Source organism: Apium graveolens, unplaced genomic scaffold, assembly GCF_009905375.1.
Source record: "Apium graveolens cultivar Ventura unplaced genomic scaffold, ASM990537v1 ctg1815, whole genome shotgun sequence".
In the NCBI taxonomy this organism is placed as follows: domain Eukaryota; kingdom Viridiplantae; phylum Streptophyta; class Magnoliopsida; order Apiales; family Apiaceae; genus Apium; species Apium graveolens.
In genome coordinates this window covers 82,732-101,420 of record NW_027417407.1, presented here as the reverse complement: position 1 = coordinate 101,420, position 18,689 = coordinate 82,732, and the positions used below count along the sequence as shown (strand labels likewise).

Below are 18,689 nucleotides of genomic sequence, written 5' to 3'. Positions count from 1 at the left end.
GCGCTTCTATAAAACTGTAGTTTACGAAAGAGGCAAGAGTTAGCTGGCTCTTAAAATCCTCCGCAGCCGTAGCCGCGCCCTTATATAAACCCTCAAAAGCCACTCTTCTCCCCTTTTTAAAACCCTCTCTCTCTCTCATCTCTCTCTCCTGAATCCTCATTTAGTCTCTCTCTCTCTCCCTCTCCTCTCTCCCTCTCTCATTCTCTCTCTCTCTCCCTCCTCTCTCTCTCTCTATATCTCTCTCCCTCTCTCTCTTCTATCTCTCTCTCTAACAATGGCCACCAATTCAATTCTCCGATCCACGGCCATCCTCCCCGGCGCCACCAGGGCTAATCTCTACCCCTCCAAGGTCCATTCACTCTCCCACCTACCCTCATTTTATCCTTTTTTTTATTTCATTATTTTTTGCAGTTTTTTAAAATTCGATTTTATTTATTCAATATTATTTTTTGTAAATTTTGTACAGTTGCATTTGTTATGTTATGTTACGAAATGAAATGTAAATAAATTAAAATTTTATTTTCATTTTTGCTGCAGTGATTTTGATAATAAAAGAAATATTGGGTTGACAACTGTATAATTAGCAAAATTTCAAATTTACCACGACAATTTCAAGTGGCCAATTTGAGACTCCGAATTAATCGGTGGTAAATTTGATATTTTGCTAGTTATAAATTGATACCTAACCCGAGAAATATCTAAGAAATAGTTGTTATCAACATAATTTTATAGATGCTGTGAATAGTTCTAATTTGATGTTTAAACAATTTTTAAATAGTTTTAGCAGTCGAAAATATTGAAGTGGTTTAAGACCTTGTAATGCTGAGGATTGACTGATTTAAGAATCTTGTAATGCTGAGGATTGACTGATTTAAGTTCAAATCTTGTAACGAGTGTACTTTTTATGAGGATTTAACGGATTTGAACTTGAATGTTGTGTTGTCAGAATTTGGAATTTAGGTTTGTTTGGTTAATTGTTACCTTTCAGTAGATATATTAAATGAAATGTTCGATATATGAGTAAGCAGGTTGTTATTAATTTGTTCAGGTGTCTTCGGTTAGCTTCTGTCATGATTCGTCAAAGTCTCGGTCAAGCCTATTTGGTGCTTCTGTTCCCGGGGATTCATTGATCTTACAGTTAAGAGATTTGTAACAATCCTAAACTGCTATTTACTGTGATAGCTATAAGATCATTTACTGTAATTGATGCTGTTTATTCTATACCCTGTAATTGTTACAGAAAATCTAGTTCTCGGAGTGTCCAGCCAATTCAAGCTACGGCTACTGAACTGCCACCTACCATTCAGAGTAAGATAGATAGTTTGAAACCTAAGCATGGCTGGAAAATTGAGGATTTAAAATTCTAATATTACTTTGTTTTCTTTCTTAGGGTCGAAAACTGGCGGGAAGACAAGAATCGGAATCAATGGTATGTAAAGTTGTTTGGTGTGTTGTGTTTTATGTTAGTTTCTTCAATTTGTTATTTCTGATTTAACAAGAATCTTTTTGGATCTCTTGTCAGACACTACCTTCCGTGTTGGATCATTTGACTAAAATGCAGACACTTTGACCATGGACCAACTGAAAGACCACATCTGAGATGGATATAGGAAGCAAAGTAAAAAAATTGAGAGAAGAAATGAGATTAATATACAAAGTTTTATTGATAAATTCTGTTTAATTTCAGCTGATTAATATACAAAATGTTTATTAATAAATCACGTCATCTCCCTTGCCCGTTTTTTAGAGATAGGCCCGAGTCCTTGTTACCGATTTTTATAAGGAAACACCAAACGGTCGTGTCCTTCATTTTAAACTCTGTACCCTAGTCCAAAGTAACACATGTTACACTTTGAAAAGATATCACAGTATACAACTATATTTCAAGTAATAACATGGTCATGTTGCAGGTTTTGGAAGAATTGGGAGGCTGGTGTTAAGAGTAGCGACTTTTAGAGATGATATTGATGTTGTAGCTGTTAATGATCCATTTGTGGACGCCAAGTACATGGTAATGACCTGTAGCTGTTATGAATTATTAATGTTATTTTTTCTGCACGATAACGCTGGAAAGGTTTTTTGGACATATTCATATATTTTGTTTTTTATTTTTTATTTTTCTTTTTCCTTTTTTTTGTTATGAGGTTTTCCTATACTTTCACCCACAATGGCAATTATGGCATTGGTCAGTACTCAGTAATCTAGCTCTTATCATTCTGAATATAAATATAGACCAATTAAGGGGTTATTTGGTTCAACAATATTGGGTATGAGGTATGAGGTTGGAATGGATAAAACTCATACGTGTTTGGTTGGAATTTATTTATTTTAAAACTCATTCCTCAAACCCATGAGGTATAGGGTTTAGAAACCCATGCTAAGAGGTGGGTATGAACTAAAGTGTAATACTTTTTTTAGCTCAAATTTCAATATTGATGAATAAAAATTGTGAATGTATATTTTATTTTCTTAGATATTAGGTAAAATATATAATCTCATATTTTAATAAGAGAAATTACCAAAAATATTATTTTTTCCTTGTTTTTTTGCGATTTTATCATCTTCTGATTTTTTTTGCAAAAATATGGAATCAACGAAAATCAGGCACACATGTAACTAGTTGAATCGAGTTTTTTTGTTGCATTTGAGGTTAGATGAGGTTAAATGGAGGTGCATAAAATCGCATTTTCACAAAAAAATATTGGAAAATAGTATTTTTGCAAAAAAATAGTATTTTTGCAAATTTTTAAAAAAATTATAGTATTTTTGTAAAAATGTTTTTAGCCTAAGCTATTTTTCAAAAAAACTCTATTAATAATTATGATTAAATTAAGTGATCCCTGTTTAATTTTGGTTTTTAATATTAAAATAAAATTAACAAAAAATAATAAAGTGTCTTTTGATTCTTGATTTATTTTATCAAAAGTTTATGTATCAAGTTCCAAACTCATATCATCTTAACCCGATTCCTGATTTCAACCCGATACCACCTAGCGAACCAAACGACCCCTAAATTTTAAATGCTAACTTTTCTGTTATTGTCAAACTTATGAAGATGATTGCAATTAGCTTATTCTAAAGAGCTCATATGGATTTTATTATTCACAATACAGGCATACATGTTTAAATATGATTCTACTCATGGTGTATACACTGGATCCATTAAAGTATTGGATGCAACCACTTTAGAAATAAATGGAAAGAAGATTAAAGTTACTAGCAACAGGTAGTACAGCTTTTCATTTCGCAATTATAAATAGTTGTCCTGTACCAATGTTCCTGCTTGTCAAAAGTTTATGTATTTAATTTATTTTATTATAAAACTGAAATGTGCTACTGAACTTTACCAGGAACCCTGCAGAGATCCCGTGGGGTGAATATGGGGCAGACTTTGTTGTTGAATCTTCTGGGGTTTTCACAACGATTGAAAAGGCTTCAGAACACAAAAAGGTGGGTACCATTTCTCTCTATCTATCGCTCTTAATGTCTTTCTTTCATCTCTTTCCCTCTCTTTTGAACTGTGTTTAGAACTTTAATGTGCGTATTTGCAACATTTATCTGCAGGGTGGTGCGAAGAAAGTTGTAATTTCTGCTCCCTCAGCTGATGCTCCTATGTTTGTTGTCGGTGTTAATGAGAAAACATACAATCCAAACATGGATATCGTATCTAACGCGAGCTGCACTACCAATTGTCTTGCTCCTCTTGCCAAGGTTGGTTCGTATAAACACTACTTGTTTCTTGTACTATTAGGTTGTGAAATGTGCTTATCCAAACTATAACATGACTTTAATTGCTCACAGCCTCAATACCAAGTGATCTTCTTCGAAAATATAATAGAGAAAAAAACTAGAATAAAATAATTGACAATGAACGGAGTTTTTATATGTTTATAACAAAAAAATTTGTGCAGGTGGTTCACGAGGAGTTTGGCATTCTGGAGGGGTTGATGACTACTGTCCATGCAACAACAGGTATTTCTCACACAAAAAAAAATGCATTTTGCACTTCTGTTTGCATTTTCGTAATTTTAAATTTTCATATTGAATTTTCAGCTACGCAAAAGACAGTTGATGGCCCTTCCATGAAAGATTGGCGCGGGGGACGTGGTGCTGGGCAAAATATTATCCCTAGTTCTACTGGTGCTGCAAAGGTATGAGCTGGAGTTATATTCATATTGATACTGTCAAGACCTTGTGCATGATTCTGCTTAATATCGGATTTGTAGGCTGTTGGAAAAGTGCTGCCAGAACTCAATGGCAAACTCACTGGAATGGCTTTCCGCGTTCCAACACCCAATGTTTCTGTTGTTGATTTGACTTGTTGACTTGAGAAGAGTGCTTCATACGAAGATGTAAAAGCTGCCATAAAGTACTGTCTTCTTTTTTCTGCTTTTCCTGTTACATCCTTCATGTATGCTCATTGTATTTGTGGCACTCTTTTTTATATTTACAATTGTAATTTGGCTTGAAGGTACGCATCTGAGGGACCACTTCATGGGATTCTTGGGTACACTGATGACGATGTTGTCTCAAGTGATTTTGTTGGCGACTCAAGGTCTCTCTCTCTCTCTCTCTCTCTCACTCACACACACACACACACACATTTACATAATGATTTAAAAATTATCGTGGAAATGGAGGCGCCGACTAAATTATTACCCGATATTCTGTTATGAGATTATGTGAATGGGCAAAAATAGGCTATACTTAATGGCCAGCATGGTCTTCCTTACCATTGTTTTTCCCTTGGTAATTTTAAAGATGTTGCATGCAATAATGTTGTACCAAGTCATGCAAGAGTTCAGGGGTTCGGTCATTTGTGTATATCTATAGTCCTAAAATTGAAGCTTATGAAGCAATTTAAAAACTAGAGATGGGTTCTGGTCGGATTTATGCAATTTAAAAGCTCTATATTTTGAAATGTAGCTTTGGTCTTGAACCTAGACAGTTGGTCAATCTTCTAATAAATTTGGACAACTAGTCATATCTGCTAGGGTAATTCCTTCAATATATGTTATCTTTGCCATCTCCCAGGTCAAGTATATTTGATGCACAAGCTGGAATGGGGTTGAGTGCATCGTTCATGAAGCTTGTATCGTGGTACGACAATGAGTGGGGCTACAGGTACAGTTAATATCCTACATCTAACTTTCAAATCCGTTTACTCTGTTATCTCTCTTCGATGTGAGTGCCTGTGCCAATATCTTGCGAATCTTTCTTTCAGCAACCGAGTGCTGGACCTGATCGAACACATGGCATTAGTAGCAGCTACGTACTAAATTTGATGGGAAGCAGCCGATGCTACAATTTTCGCTCAATTAATAACTAGTTTGTCAAACATAGAAATCAGAAATATAGGTCATTTTTGCTGTGGAGTTGAACTTTGTTGTTATCCTTTGTAAGATTATTAACAAAAGGCTGGAGCTTGATACAATTTGTCCAACAACTTTCCGTTGAACTAGTTATCATTGTTTTCTTGATGGCATGATTGTGAAAACGCTTTAGGTCAATTTATGGTGTTTAAAAGCAGGGTTAACTTTTTTTTTCTTTTGCTAATTAATTACACCGGGAGTTAAACTCATAACCTCCTGCAAGAGAATATAAGAGCGTAACCACTGCACCGGCCCTTTCTTGGTGACAAGCAGGGTGAATTGAGCTTATTCATCGCTTATTAAGTGAAATGTTGATACGTACGTGCATTACAGCTAGAGCTGGCCACACGAGCGGGCCGTGCGTGTCGGGCCGAATAATTAACAGGCCGGTTAATGTTGAATAGAATTCGTGAACAGCCCGTATAAATTTACGGTCCGGGCCGTGCCGAGCCGGTCCTGAAAAGCAATCAACCGTGAACGGCACGCGGTTTATCCGAGTTACACGGTTTAGGCGGTTAGGCGAATAACTAACGAATAAATCGGTTCCATCATGTTGTTTAGCACTTGCACTTCACATAGTTCATAAATCACACTACTTGTTTTACTTGTTTATTGTTTACACGTTTTTCTCCTTATATTTATTACTTTGTTTTTTTTATTTTTTTCCTTTTTTATACACATGTACGCAAATTGTATATAATGTATGTTTTGTTTTTACTTTTCTTTTTTTTTCTGATCTTAATTTTTTCTGTTAAAATATTTTTTCGATTTTGGAAAACTAATATGTATTAAAATATAATATGTATTAAAATAAGGAAAAAGAGGACGGTACCTCTATAAATTTTATTAATTAAAAAAATGTTAAAATTAATTATATAGAACTCTTCTCTAACAAAACGGAACAAACCGTATTTATAATTTAAATAAAATATAAACTATAACAAATTCATTATCTGATTGATTTTTAGTTAGAAGCAAATAGTGTGACATAAAGTAATGAAGTTTTGAATTCTTAATTCACAAAGTCAGAAAGTCAGAAGCTAACTATTGCTAATATTCTGGTTCACAAAGAGGACAAGTCAATAGATGACTCGCGAATAACCGCGAGCTGGCGGGCCTCGCGAATAACGGGCTGGTTAATTCGTTTTTTATTCATTTTTTCTGTTGTTTATTCGTCTACAGCTCTGGCAAGTGGTTACGGGCCGGTTCCGGTTTCTCAAAATACAGAGCTCGTGTGCATATCCGAATAGTGCCGAATAACGAATCGGACCGTGACGAGACGAGTAATGCGAATATTAGGCGAGCCGAACTACGCTCGTGTCGAGCCAAACCGCCCGTTTGGCAGGCTCTAATTACAACTACCATTTCAACACAAGTTCTCTTTTACTGTTTCTACATAATTTACTACACCTGTGCCAGTCACCAACCTGCCCCTCCATACTAAAACATTTGGAAGGCATAGATGACAATTGACAAGTCTAAATGATCCGTTAAATTAGAGCGCACTGTTGGAAACATTTAATTACTACTCCCTCCATCCCGTTAAGAAGTATACGTTTCGTTTTGGCACGGAGGTTAAAAAAAGTTTTTGGACACGAAGGTTAAGAAAAAGTGGTATGTTGTAAGAAAAGGTAAGAAAAATGGGTAAAGTGATAGGATAAATTAATATTTAACATATAAAGTTAGTGTAGTGGAAAAAAATAGTGGATGTTAATGAGTGTAAATTTTTATATTATAAAACTTTTACTATTTTTGGTAAGTTTTGAAACGTATAGAATTGAATGGGACATCCAAAAAGGAAAGTGTATAGAAATGAACAGGGAGTATAGAATTAGTACAATCATGAATGACAATAAACCCAAAAAAAATAAACTGATTGGACCATGCAAATATTCCAACATGGTTATTATTATGAAAAACATCTGAAGGCTACAGTTAACACAATCATACCATTAATATAACATTGATACTGATACAGTTCAACTAAAAGTTACCTCTTGGGTCAGATCTTATAAAGGATAACAAAGGTCAACTCAACAGCAAAAAATGACCACTGTATTTTTGATTTCTATGTTAGACAAACTAGTTGGTAGTTATGATAGAGCAAAAATTGAAGCACCGGCTGCTTCCCGGCTGCTACCAATGCCACGTTCGATCAGGTCCAACACTCCATTGCTGAAAGAAAGATTAGCTGGGTATTGTTACAAGCACTCGCTTCAATTTGAAAGTAAAACTGTACCTGAAGCCACACTCATTGTCGTACCACGATACAAGCTTTTATAAAGGACCCACTCAACCCCATCCCATCTTGAGCGTCAAATTTACTTGACCTGCGAGATAATAAAACATATTGTAAAAGAATTACTCTAGCAACTATGCCAATCCTAATTTACCAGAAACTACCAAAGAGTAAAGACTGACCAATTGTCTACGTTTGTAAACAGACCTACATCTACATATCAGTGTAGAGAGCTTTTATTCACAAAATTCCAAACAGAACCCATTTTTCATCTGCTTCAAATGGAAGGATATTCTAGGAACACAGATAGATACAAATGACTGATCCCCTGAACTCTTGCATGATATGATACAACAACACCACTGCATGTAAAGTCTTTAGAGTTACCAAGGGAAAACAATGGTACAAAAAGACCAAACTGGCCAGTGGCCATGAAGTATAGCTTATTTCACCCTTTTTATTAAATGTGATTTGGGTGAGGGAGGGAGGGACCTTGAGTTGCCACCAACAAAATCACTTGCACAGTAGTCAATTATTCATCAACCTCGCCAGAATGCCAAACTCTTCGTGAACCACCTGCACAAATTGTTTTGTAATCAAACATTTACTGAGTCCACAGTTGCCATAACCATGATATGAATTTGTTCATGTCAACTATTATATATTAGTCTTTTTTCCCTGTCATACTTCCGAAGAAGATCACTTGGTTGTGTGACTGAGCAATTAAAGTCATGTTACTTACAGTTTGTTCACAGGCTAACAGTACAAGATACAGTAGCATTTATACAAAGTACAAACCAACCTTGGCAAGAGGAGCAAGGCAACTGGTAGTGCATATGATATCCATGTTCACTTTGTATGTTTTCTCTAACACCCACAACAAACATAGGAGCATCAGCTGAGGGAGAAAAAAATTACAACTTTCTTCAAACCACACTGCAGATTAACGTATTAAATACTCAAATTGAAGTGCTAGAGAAAGTTTGAGAGAGATGAGAGAGACATTTGTGTGCGTGAGAGAGATAGCTATAGAACAAGAGAGATTGCACCCACCTTTTTGTGTTCTGAAGCCTTGTCAACTGTTGTGAAAACCCCATAAGATTCAAAAACAAAGTCTGCCCCATATTCACCACATGGTATCTCTGCAGGGTTCCTGGTGAAGTCCAGTAGTGCAAAAGTTTTTTACTAAAAGATTAATATACATATGTTATCAGATGTAATTAAGCATAAAGAATCCTATTAGTGACCAAATCTAACACTTTGTATCCTTTTGTTGCAGCTGGATAGCCAAGGAAAACACAAGGGTGAGCCCGAGGTTCTAGCTTGGTTCGAGATTGTTTAGAAGTAGAAACGAAACAAAGACACCCAAAACATCGCAAAAGAGAATAATCTGGTGCACTATCAAACAGGAGTTCATAAGGAGTAACATTATTTAATTTCCGTACAGGCATTCTGTTGATAAAAAATGCAGCACATTGCACACAATCTCCCCAATATCGCGATGGCAAATTAGACTGAAAGAAAAGTGCACGAGCTGTTTCCATTAAATGCTTATGTTTTCGTTCGACCACCCCATTCTGTTGGGGTGTGTCAGGACAACTTGTTTAATGTAGTATGCCATAAGACTGATAAATCTCTAAAATTCTGCCTTGACAAAGCTCTAACGCATTATCTGTTCGAATGATCTTAACACGTGTATTGAACTGAGTAAAAACATGCTTAAGAAAGATATCTAAAATGGAGACAGAATCAAGTTTGGATTTCATAAGATGTACCCAAGTGGCACGGCTATAATCATCAACGATTGTTAGAAAATATCTACAACCATTGTGAGTGACAGTATGATAAGGGCCCCAAACGTCAACGTGAAGAAGTTCAAAAATTTTTGTTGTTTTTATTTCACTTGCAGTAAAAGACAAACGATGTTGTCTTGCAGAAGGACAAATTGCACAAATGCAATCAGACAAAACACTTGTATCAAAATGTTTTACAATTGTACTGATTTTCGAATAAGGCATATGGCCAAGTCTAAGATGAAGCAACTTGGCTTCATCTAGTTTAGAAGTAACAGCAATATTAACTACAGAAGTATGACTAATGTATGGCAAAGCTTTATTAGCTGTGATGAGAGAATGATCAGCAGCATGAGAAAAAAAGCCCTCATCAACAAAGTATAGTCCATGGAAGAATTTACCAAGAAGTTTGGGTTGACTCATTGAATGCTCCTGAAGCATACAAGAATCAGAAGTGAACGAAATGATGTAAGTAGTATTCCGAACAAGCTTAGACACAAAAATTAAGTTGAATTTGAAAGAAGGAGCATATAGAACATCTGTAAGTTCTATGAGATTATTAAGTTTTATGTTGCCCACATGAGTGACTTGTATCTTAGTGCCATCAGGGATAGTGATAAAACTATTCTCATCAATTTGTTTGACAGTGTGAAAGAGATTCATAGAAGAACAGATATGATCAGACGCACCGCTGTCAATTATCCAACTATTGGTATGAGTTGAGGATAATAAACAAAGAGAAGTACCTGCCAAAAGTGCATTTCCAGAGTAAGAGTTGTTGTCATGTTCAGAAATATTACCAGAGTAAGAGTTGTTGTCATGTTCAGAAATATTATTTTGAGACAAAAGCTGTATCAACTGATTGTACTGCTCCACAGAGATATTATTTGAAGAAGACTGTGATCCAATTCCACTATCAGAAGAATCCTTGACAGACTGAATTTCATCAGTTGCATCAACTGTGGCACAACCTGCAAATTTCCTCTGCTGATTAGGTTTAAAACCAGGTGGATAACCATTCAATTTGAAGCACCTTTCTTTGCTATGGCCTGGAATTTTGCAATGGTCACAAAAGTAGTTGTTCTTTCTCTGCTGGAAACTTGGTGAACCAGTTCCAGGGGTAAATTTTCCAGCAGAATAGACTCTGTTAAATTTCTGAGAACCTTGATAACCAGAATTGGGGAACTGCCTAAAATTGTTCTGACTAGCAAATGCCACAGGCTCCTGAACTGACAGTTTAGAAATCTCCTTATGCCTCTGTTCCTAAATCAACATTCTGTAAACCTGTGGTAGAGTAGGAAGTGTTTCCATCATCAGAATATGTGATCTCACATTTGCAAATTCATTAGACATTTTCATGAGAAAAATCATTAGCCTCTGATCCTGCTGCAATTTAAGAACCTTCTGAGTCATGTTACAATTGCAATGAGCACATTCACATTTAGGTAATGGTTTGAGATTATCAATCTCATCCCAAATCCTCTTTAACTGAGTATAATATTCAGAAATGGAAAACGTATCCTGTGAAATCTGAAAGACTTCCTGCTCTAAAGCATATAATTGTGCTGATGATACTTGACCAAAACGTTCTTCAAGATCAAGCCAAATAGCTCTCGCAGTATCAACATACAATATACTTGCTGCAATCTGAGGATCCAAAGCTGTAATAATCCAACCTGTGATCATGCTATTACAGCGAGACCAGAACTTGTAGCTAGTATCAGTAATTGCAGGCTTAGCAAGAGTTCCATCAACAAAACACATCTTATTTTTCGCTGTTAATCCAATAACCATAGAACGCTTCCAATTTCCATAAGAAGTTCCATTAAAAGGTGTAGTAACCAGTTTCATACCAGTATTATCCGAAGGATGCAAGAAATACACACTAGATGGATCTTGTGTTAACTCTATCTGATTTTCGACTTGAGTCGCCATTAACAAGGTTTGTGAAAAAGTAATGAGAACAATTGCTGATTTAGAGTAAAGTTTAGATCAAGAAATGAAATTCAGAAATGAGACTGGAGAGATAACAATGTTTCGGAGAAATTTTAGATCGAATTGCGAAATTTGAGATCGAATTTTGCTATGAATCTGCAATTCCGTACAGATTTTATACAGATTATGCTACGAAACTTCAATGATTACATAACTCGTTATGATTAACAATCTGATTACTGCTATTGTATAGAATGTAAACAAATCATAACATCAATTACGAAGATATGATTACGAATCACGAAGAACAGATCAAAGAACAGTATGTAACGATCTTACTTGATGCGGAAACGAAGAAACGAATGAAATTACTGAAACGTACTGCTCTGATACCATGTTATCAGATGTAATTAAGCATAAGATTCTGCAGATTTGGTATGAACACCATAGCTAATCATTTATGACTGAAAAGATATTTACAGTGTTCTCAATTCAAGAAAGAGAGAATGATATGTTGTAACTAACTAACTGAATCTCCTATCAGGACCACATATAAATACTAACTAGTGTATTTACAAATATATCCAGAGGTGTTATTTTATTGCTGTTGTAATGCTGATGTAGTCTGTATCTCAGCAACATAAACATTTGATTAGCAAGGACATTGGTACAGGATAACTATATATAATTACAAAACGACTATTGTCTATTCCCAATCTTTGGTAACGGGTAAGGCAGATGACCTAATTTATTAATAAACAAGTAAAATTTGACTTTGCATATTAGGCAACCTCTTTCCCTCTCCTTTTTTCTCATTTCTCAAATCTTTCAATTTGAATTCCATGAACATTTCATATGTGGTCTTTCAGTTAGTACTTGGTCAAAACGTCCACATTTCGTACAAACGATCTGACAAATAATGTCGTGTCAGACAAGGGATTTTAAATTTGCCTTGTTAAATCAGAAATAAATCAATTAGAGAAACTAAAATAAAACACAACACAATACATAACTTAACTTACTATTGATTCCGAATCTTGTCTTCCTCCCAGTTCTGTAAAAATTGAGCAGACTTAGAAGTTCTAAATCCTCAAATTTTTTGCCATGCATTAGGTAACAACGTACATTTCTTACTCTGAATGGTAGGTGGCTGTTCAGGGGCTGTAACTTGGATTGGTTGGATACTCCGAGAACTAGATTTTCTGTAACAATTACAGGGGATAGAAATCAAAACAGCATATATTACAGTAGACACTTATAATAGTGAATAGTAGTTTACAATTCTTATGCCCTCTTGACTGTAAGGATAATGAATCCCCAGGAACAGAAGCACCAAATATGCTTGATTGAGACTTTAACGAACTAGCACCGGAGCTAACGAAAGATACCTGAATAAACATGTAACAATTTGCTTACTCATAAACTAATACTCGTTAAATAATAGATCTACACACGAGTAACAATTAACCTAAAAGAGCCTCAAGGTCACATTTTGACCGCAATACCAAGACAACATTCAAGTTCGAATACACTTAAAAATCATACAGTACAGCCATAGTTATAAAGATTTCTGCTAAAACCAATTACATCTAGTCGAGCATTAAAAGGTCATAAACCAATTCAACTTTTTTTGACTGCTAAGTGTATTAAAGTATTAATTTAAGCAACAAATTAGAATAAGGAGCATCATATATTCAATTATGTTAATAACATTCTTTTCCTCGGCTATTTCTTATATCATCAGAATCACTACATGAACAATTTTTAATTAAAAAAATTACATTTCTAAAGATTTCTAATTCCATGTTTACGCTTTCATCGTGTAAATGAATCACCGAATCAGTAGCTACATCATATATCCAATTATGTTAATAACATTCTATGTCTGCGTTTTTTCTGCAACTGAATTCCACGTCCGCCTATTTTTCCCTTCTCTTAAAACATTTCTATTAGATATTGAGGATGTCATGATAAAGATTATGAGAACTACCATAATAACAAAACTTTGGAACATTAGTTTCCATTAGCAGAGGTCATAATATACACCAGTCTCCCGGATTACAAGGCATATAGTAGAAGACAATTTTTTAGAATTAAAAATAGAAATGATCTAATAATCTGGAACCGAATCAAACAGTGAACCGAGTGGTTCATGTTTGACAAATGAAGGCTATTGTCATATTCTGTTACCTCGAAACGGGGAGCAGAATCTGCACTCTGCAATTACCTCTTGAATGCAACGACGTGTGCTGCATAGCAAGAGATTAAAAACATCTAAAATAACAATTGTAAATGTATTCAATTTAGGAAGTATAATAGTATGCATACTTATCGAAGGTGTGATAACATGGACCTTATGTAGGATCTCCTAAGAAGCCACAAACAAGAATGTTGTCTATCAGTACAGAAGCTTCATTAGAAGAATAATGTTGAATACATATACATATAACAATATTGTAAGCAATGCAATTAGAAACTAAGGAATATAAAAGGAGTAAGCATTAGAATGCATCAAGAGAAACAAAGACAGTGACATATCACTATGATACTTCTTCCAAAAACAATCTAACAGGGAGTGTATGTCATCGTATTGTTGCCTTAATCTTACATCTTATTCAAAAGAAGTGTACTTTATTTATTTACCCGGCTGACACAATTCATGCAACAAAATGCTGAACATTTGCAATTTCTCCATGAAGATAAATAGTCATGTCTAGTTTTCTCTTTTATTGCAATATGCATCCAACAAAATATTATATGTATAGCAGTTGTTGCTAGCAATTGATCAAAATTCATACAGGAACACTCAATCAGGAAACAGAGGTATCAATTGCAGATTTTAGCCGAAATAAAAGAAGCGATTATCGAGCTTATCAAAGCCTGATTTGGAATTATACAAGGTAACTACGTCAAGTACTTCTTACGCAAAGCAAGAAGAGCAGGATCCTGATCTTTTGATTCAAGTAAGACTAGTAACATGGACACGGTAGATGCATCTTCTGAGAAGCCGCGAGCATGCATCTCATCTATGAGTGCAATTGCCTCACTGTACTTCATGTTGCAAAAACAGCCGCGAATAAGTGTGTTGTAGGTAGCACCATTAGGCAAGCAAATACTATCTTTCATTTTCGCAAATAGTTCATTCGCCTCATCGAGAAACCCTTCTCGACAAAATGCTCCGATCATGACGGTATACGCTTTGACATCAGGTCTTAAGCCTTTCGAAGGAAGGCTTTCAAAAAGGGTTCTTGCCTTTTCTAGACGTCCATCTTTGCTCAATCCGTCAATCAGAATAGTGTAAATAACTATATCTGGATGTACACCAGCGCATTCCATTGTGTGAAAGAAAGAGAGTGCTTCACCAACAAGATGGTTCTCGCAAAGACCATGCAATATGATCGTAAATGTTACAATATCTAGTTTACAACCTTCGTTTAGCATCCTCTCCTGAAGAAACTTTCGTGCTTCAACAACTCTACCTGCCTGAAAATATCCTTGCAAAATAGTACTGAAAGTTTCAATTGTTGGTACCAAACCTTCAAGGGGCATTTGTTTAAGGAGACTAATTGCTCTGTCCACTTCCATCTTTTTACAACAACCATTTATCAAAATATTGTAGGTACAAGAATTGGGCAATATACCCTTTCCCCTCATGGTTTTGAGCACCTCTAAGGCTTCATCAATTTCTCCACGCAAGCAATATCCATCCATCAGTGAATTGTATGTGACTACATCAGGATATTGGCCTCTTTGAATCATCAATTCCATCACAGATTCCGCATCTTTGACCTTTCCTTCTTTGCAACATGCATCTATCAATACATTATAAGTATGCACATTTGGAGAGATATTCCTAGCATTCATCTCTCCTAGCAATTGAATTGCATCTTCCCATCGACCAAAGTTACAGAGACCTTGAATTAATGAAGTATAGGTGACAACATTCGGTGAAATGCCTTTGTGGTTCATTGCAGAAAGAAGACTCAATGCATGATCAACATGTCGGTCTTTGCATAAAGCATCAATAAGGGTGGAATAAGTCACTGTATCGGGAATACAACCTTTCTTCCCCATATTTCTAAACAACTTGACAGCCATTAAAGTATTTGAAGTTTTGCATAGACCGTCGATGATAATGCTATAGGTTACTACATTGGGTTGAACCTCATTGAATAAAATAAGCTTCTTAAACATATGTTCAGCCTCAACAGGCCTGTCTTGAGATAGAAGGCCCTTGATAAGAGTGCTGTAGGTCACAACATCTGGGACGAAACCACGCTTAATGGATCCGCCCAACAACGAGAAGGCGTAATCAAGTCTATTCAGGTGACAGCAACAGTTGATTACAGTATTATAGGTAAATATGTTAACGGGAACGCATAAAACGCACATATCTCTAAACATAGAGACACCTACAGAGTACTCTTTCATTCGAACAAGGCCAGCTAAGAGCTGACTGAAATTCAAAGCAGGAAGCAGAGGTTTCATTTTGAGCATTTTATCGAACACAAAGAGAGCATCATCGAGCTTATCGAAACCAACCTTGGATTTCTCGTAAAGTAATTGCTGTAATTGAGCATTAGGGTTTGATAAAGAAGCAATAAAGGGTTTTTTGGGATGATTAGGGTTAATGTGAAGAGAATGTGAATGAAGAAAGGGCGTAAGATAAATACCTGATGATGATTTGCAACTCAAACAAAACCTCATCTTATTCGTCTTCTTGTTGCTTCTAATCGATTTACAGAGATATCGAGTGCAAGGGAGCGCGTGCGTTAAATGTTAAATTATAATTGATTTGATAGGTTTTTAATAATAAAATATTAAATAAGGAATAAGTATAAATAGTATTGTTTTTTTTTTTTGCTAAAAAAGTATAAATAGTATTGTTGCAGACAAACATCCTTATTTATGTCTTAATTCATTAGGAACTAATTTTTTGCATTATATTTGATGATTGAATTAAGAGGTTGTTGGACTTACTCTAATATGGTTATTTTTAAATAACATTCTTCTTTTTTTAAGAATCCCTTAAACATTACTTCATGCGTCCCTCCAAAATTTTTAATATTTGAGACGGGGATCCACACGCATTTTAAGTTAGGCTCCGTAAAGTAACGTTCCCTAAATAATTTTAAATATCTTTTCTTTTAAATAACAATGTAATAGTTAAGCTTTATACATAAAAATAAATTATAAAATTTTGCTTATATTAGCCTTAAAATACGTATAACGAATGAGCAAAAAATATTTAAAAAATGAGTGAGAATATTTTATAATAAAAAACGAGTCAAATCATCTTTCTCTCTTACTTTAATGAAAAGAATGAATTGATATTATTAAATTATTAAATAAGGAATAAATATAAGGAGAATTGTTGGAGACAAATGTTTCATCTATATCTTAAATTAATAAAACTAATATTTTATTATATATATATATAATAAGTTAAGACGCTCTTGGATTTGCTATGAATGACTCAGGGAATATGGTTTAGGAGTTTCTATTTCTAGTGTTACCGTGAATGTCATTTTGAAAAATGGTCAAATATATTGGAAATTGTTATAAACCTTGACTGAAAATATTAGTTATGTTTAATGTAGAGGAAGTATAGGAGAATAGAAGATGCAGAGAAAGTTGTGTTGTATTTCATTAGCTAAATGAGTTATTTATAGTAGTTGGTTTACAAGGCTTACTAAGTAAGCTATTCAAATCTTCTTCATTAAGTATTACAAAACTTCCTCGATAAGCTTTACAAGTCTTCCTCGATAAGCTTTACAAGTCTTCCTTAGTAAGATTTGAGAGACTTCCTCGATACGCTTTGACAATCACTTTTTTTTATTCAAATATTTTAACACCCCCCCTTGATTGTCAAATGCGAATTATTGCAAAGATTGACTGCCTCGTTAAAACCTTACAAGGAAAAACCGAGTGGGATAAAAACCTTGACGAAGGAAAACAAGTACAACCTCCCCCTCAATAAAATGTCTCACATTTTGACATTTTGATGTAGCAAACTTTTTAACCTCCGCATACCCATATTATTTCTTAGCTTCTCAAATGTTGATGTAGGTAGTGACTTTGTAAGCATATCTGCTAGATTATCGCATGAGCGAACTTGTTGAATATCAATATCACCATTTTCTTGAAGTTCATGAGGGTAGAAGAATTTTGGCAATATGTGTTTTGTTCGATCCCCTTTAATATATCCTTCCTTAAGTTGTTTGATGCAGGTCGAGTTATCCTCGAATAAAACTGTAGGACTATCTGAAATACTTGATAATCCACATGATTCTCGAATATGTTGAATGACCGACCTTAGCCAAATACATTCTCTGCTTGCTTCATGAATTGCTAGTAACTCTACGTGGTTTGATGAAGTTGCGGTCATAGTCTGTTTTGTAGACTTCCAAGAGATAGTACTATCACAATATGTAAATAGGTAACCTATTTGTGATCGCCCAAAATGAGGATTTGACATGTATCCAGCATCCGCATATCCAACTAGCAGTGATCTTGAATTGTTTGGGAAGAATAGTCCAAGATCGATTGTCCCTCGAAGATATCTAAATATATGTTTTATTCCATCCCAATGCCTTTTAGTAGGGTCAGAACTAAATCTTGCCAACAAGTTCACTGCAAATGCAATATCAGGTCGTGTGTTGTTTGCAAGATACATGAGAGCGCCAATTGCACTGAGATATGGAACTTCAGGTCCAAGAGTCTCTTCATCTTGTTTTCTAAGACGGAAAGGATCTTTTTCAACCTCGAGTGATCGAACAACCATTGGTATGGTTAGTGGATGAGCTTTGTCCATGTAGAACCGATCAAGAATCTTTTCAGTGTAGTTTGATTGATGAACAAATATTCCTGAAGATAAGTGCTCCACCTGTATACCTAAACAAAATCTTGTCCTTCCAAGATCTTTCATTGCAAACTCATTTTTCAAATAGTTAACAGCATTAGTAATATCTTCAGTAGTACTGATAATATTCAAATCATCCACATATACAACAATAATAACAAAACCAGTTGATGATTGTTTAATAAAAATGCAAGGACACACTTGATTATTAACATATCCATCATTCAATAAGTACTCACTCAGCCTGTTGTACCACATACGACCAGATTGTTTCAAACCATACAATGATCGTTGTAATTTAACAGAATATAGATGTCGAGGCTTAGTGTCCTCAATATTTAACCCTTCAGGAATTTTCATATAAATATCAATATCAAGTGATCCATATAGGTATGCTGTCACAACGTCCATCAAACGTGTTTCCAGTTTTTCCATACAAGCCATACCTATTAGAAAACGGAAAGTAACTCCATCCATCACAGGAGAGT

At 35.0% G+C, this 18,689-nt stretch overlaps 1 protein-coding gene and 1 pseudogene across 42 annotated transcripts; one reads left to right on the top strand and one right to left on the bottom strand.

Annotated features, from left to right (window-relative positions):
* On the top strand, positions 1-5,480 carry LOC141700148 (glyceraldehyde-3-phosphate dehydrogenase GAPCP2, chloroplastic-like; annotated as a pseudogene).
* A 1,783-nt stretch (positions 5,481-7,263) lies between these two features.
* LOC141700133 (uncharacterized) lies at positions 7,264-16,117 on the bottom strand. Of its 42 annotated transcripts, none has more exons than XM_074503925.1 (11): positions 14,264-16,116; positions 13,530-13,588; positions 12,619-12,727; positions 12,465-12,541; positions 12,362-12,393; positions 8,665-12,248; positions 8,414-8,509; positions 8,104-8,187; positions 7,794-7,973; positions 7,636-7,702; positions 7,264-7,547 (listed from the first exon to the last, which is right to left on the bottom strand). In XM_074503925.1, the coding sequence occupies exons 1-2, from the start codon at positions 16,044-16,046 to the stop codon at positions 13,563-13,565; spliced, it is 1,809 nt and encodes a 602-aa protein (XP_074360026.1). In that variant the 5' UTR covers positions 16,047-16,116; the 3' UTR covers positions 7,264-7,547; positions 7,636-7,702; positions 7,794-7,973; positions 8,104-8,187; positions 8,414-8,509; positions 8,665-12,248; positions 12,362-12,393; positions 12,465-12,541; positions 12,619-12,727; positions 13,530-13,562. The 42 variants fall into 42 exon arrangements, 38 of the variants coding, with proteins under 38 accessions (XP_074360026.1, XP_074360037.1, XP_074360019.1 ...); XM_074503936.1 differs by having other exon boundaries at positions 8,665-8,764; XM_074503918.1 differs by having other exon boundaries at positions 12,474-12,541.
* Between the last annotated feature and the right edge of the window lie 2,572 nt (positions 16,118-18,689).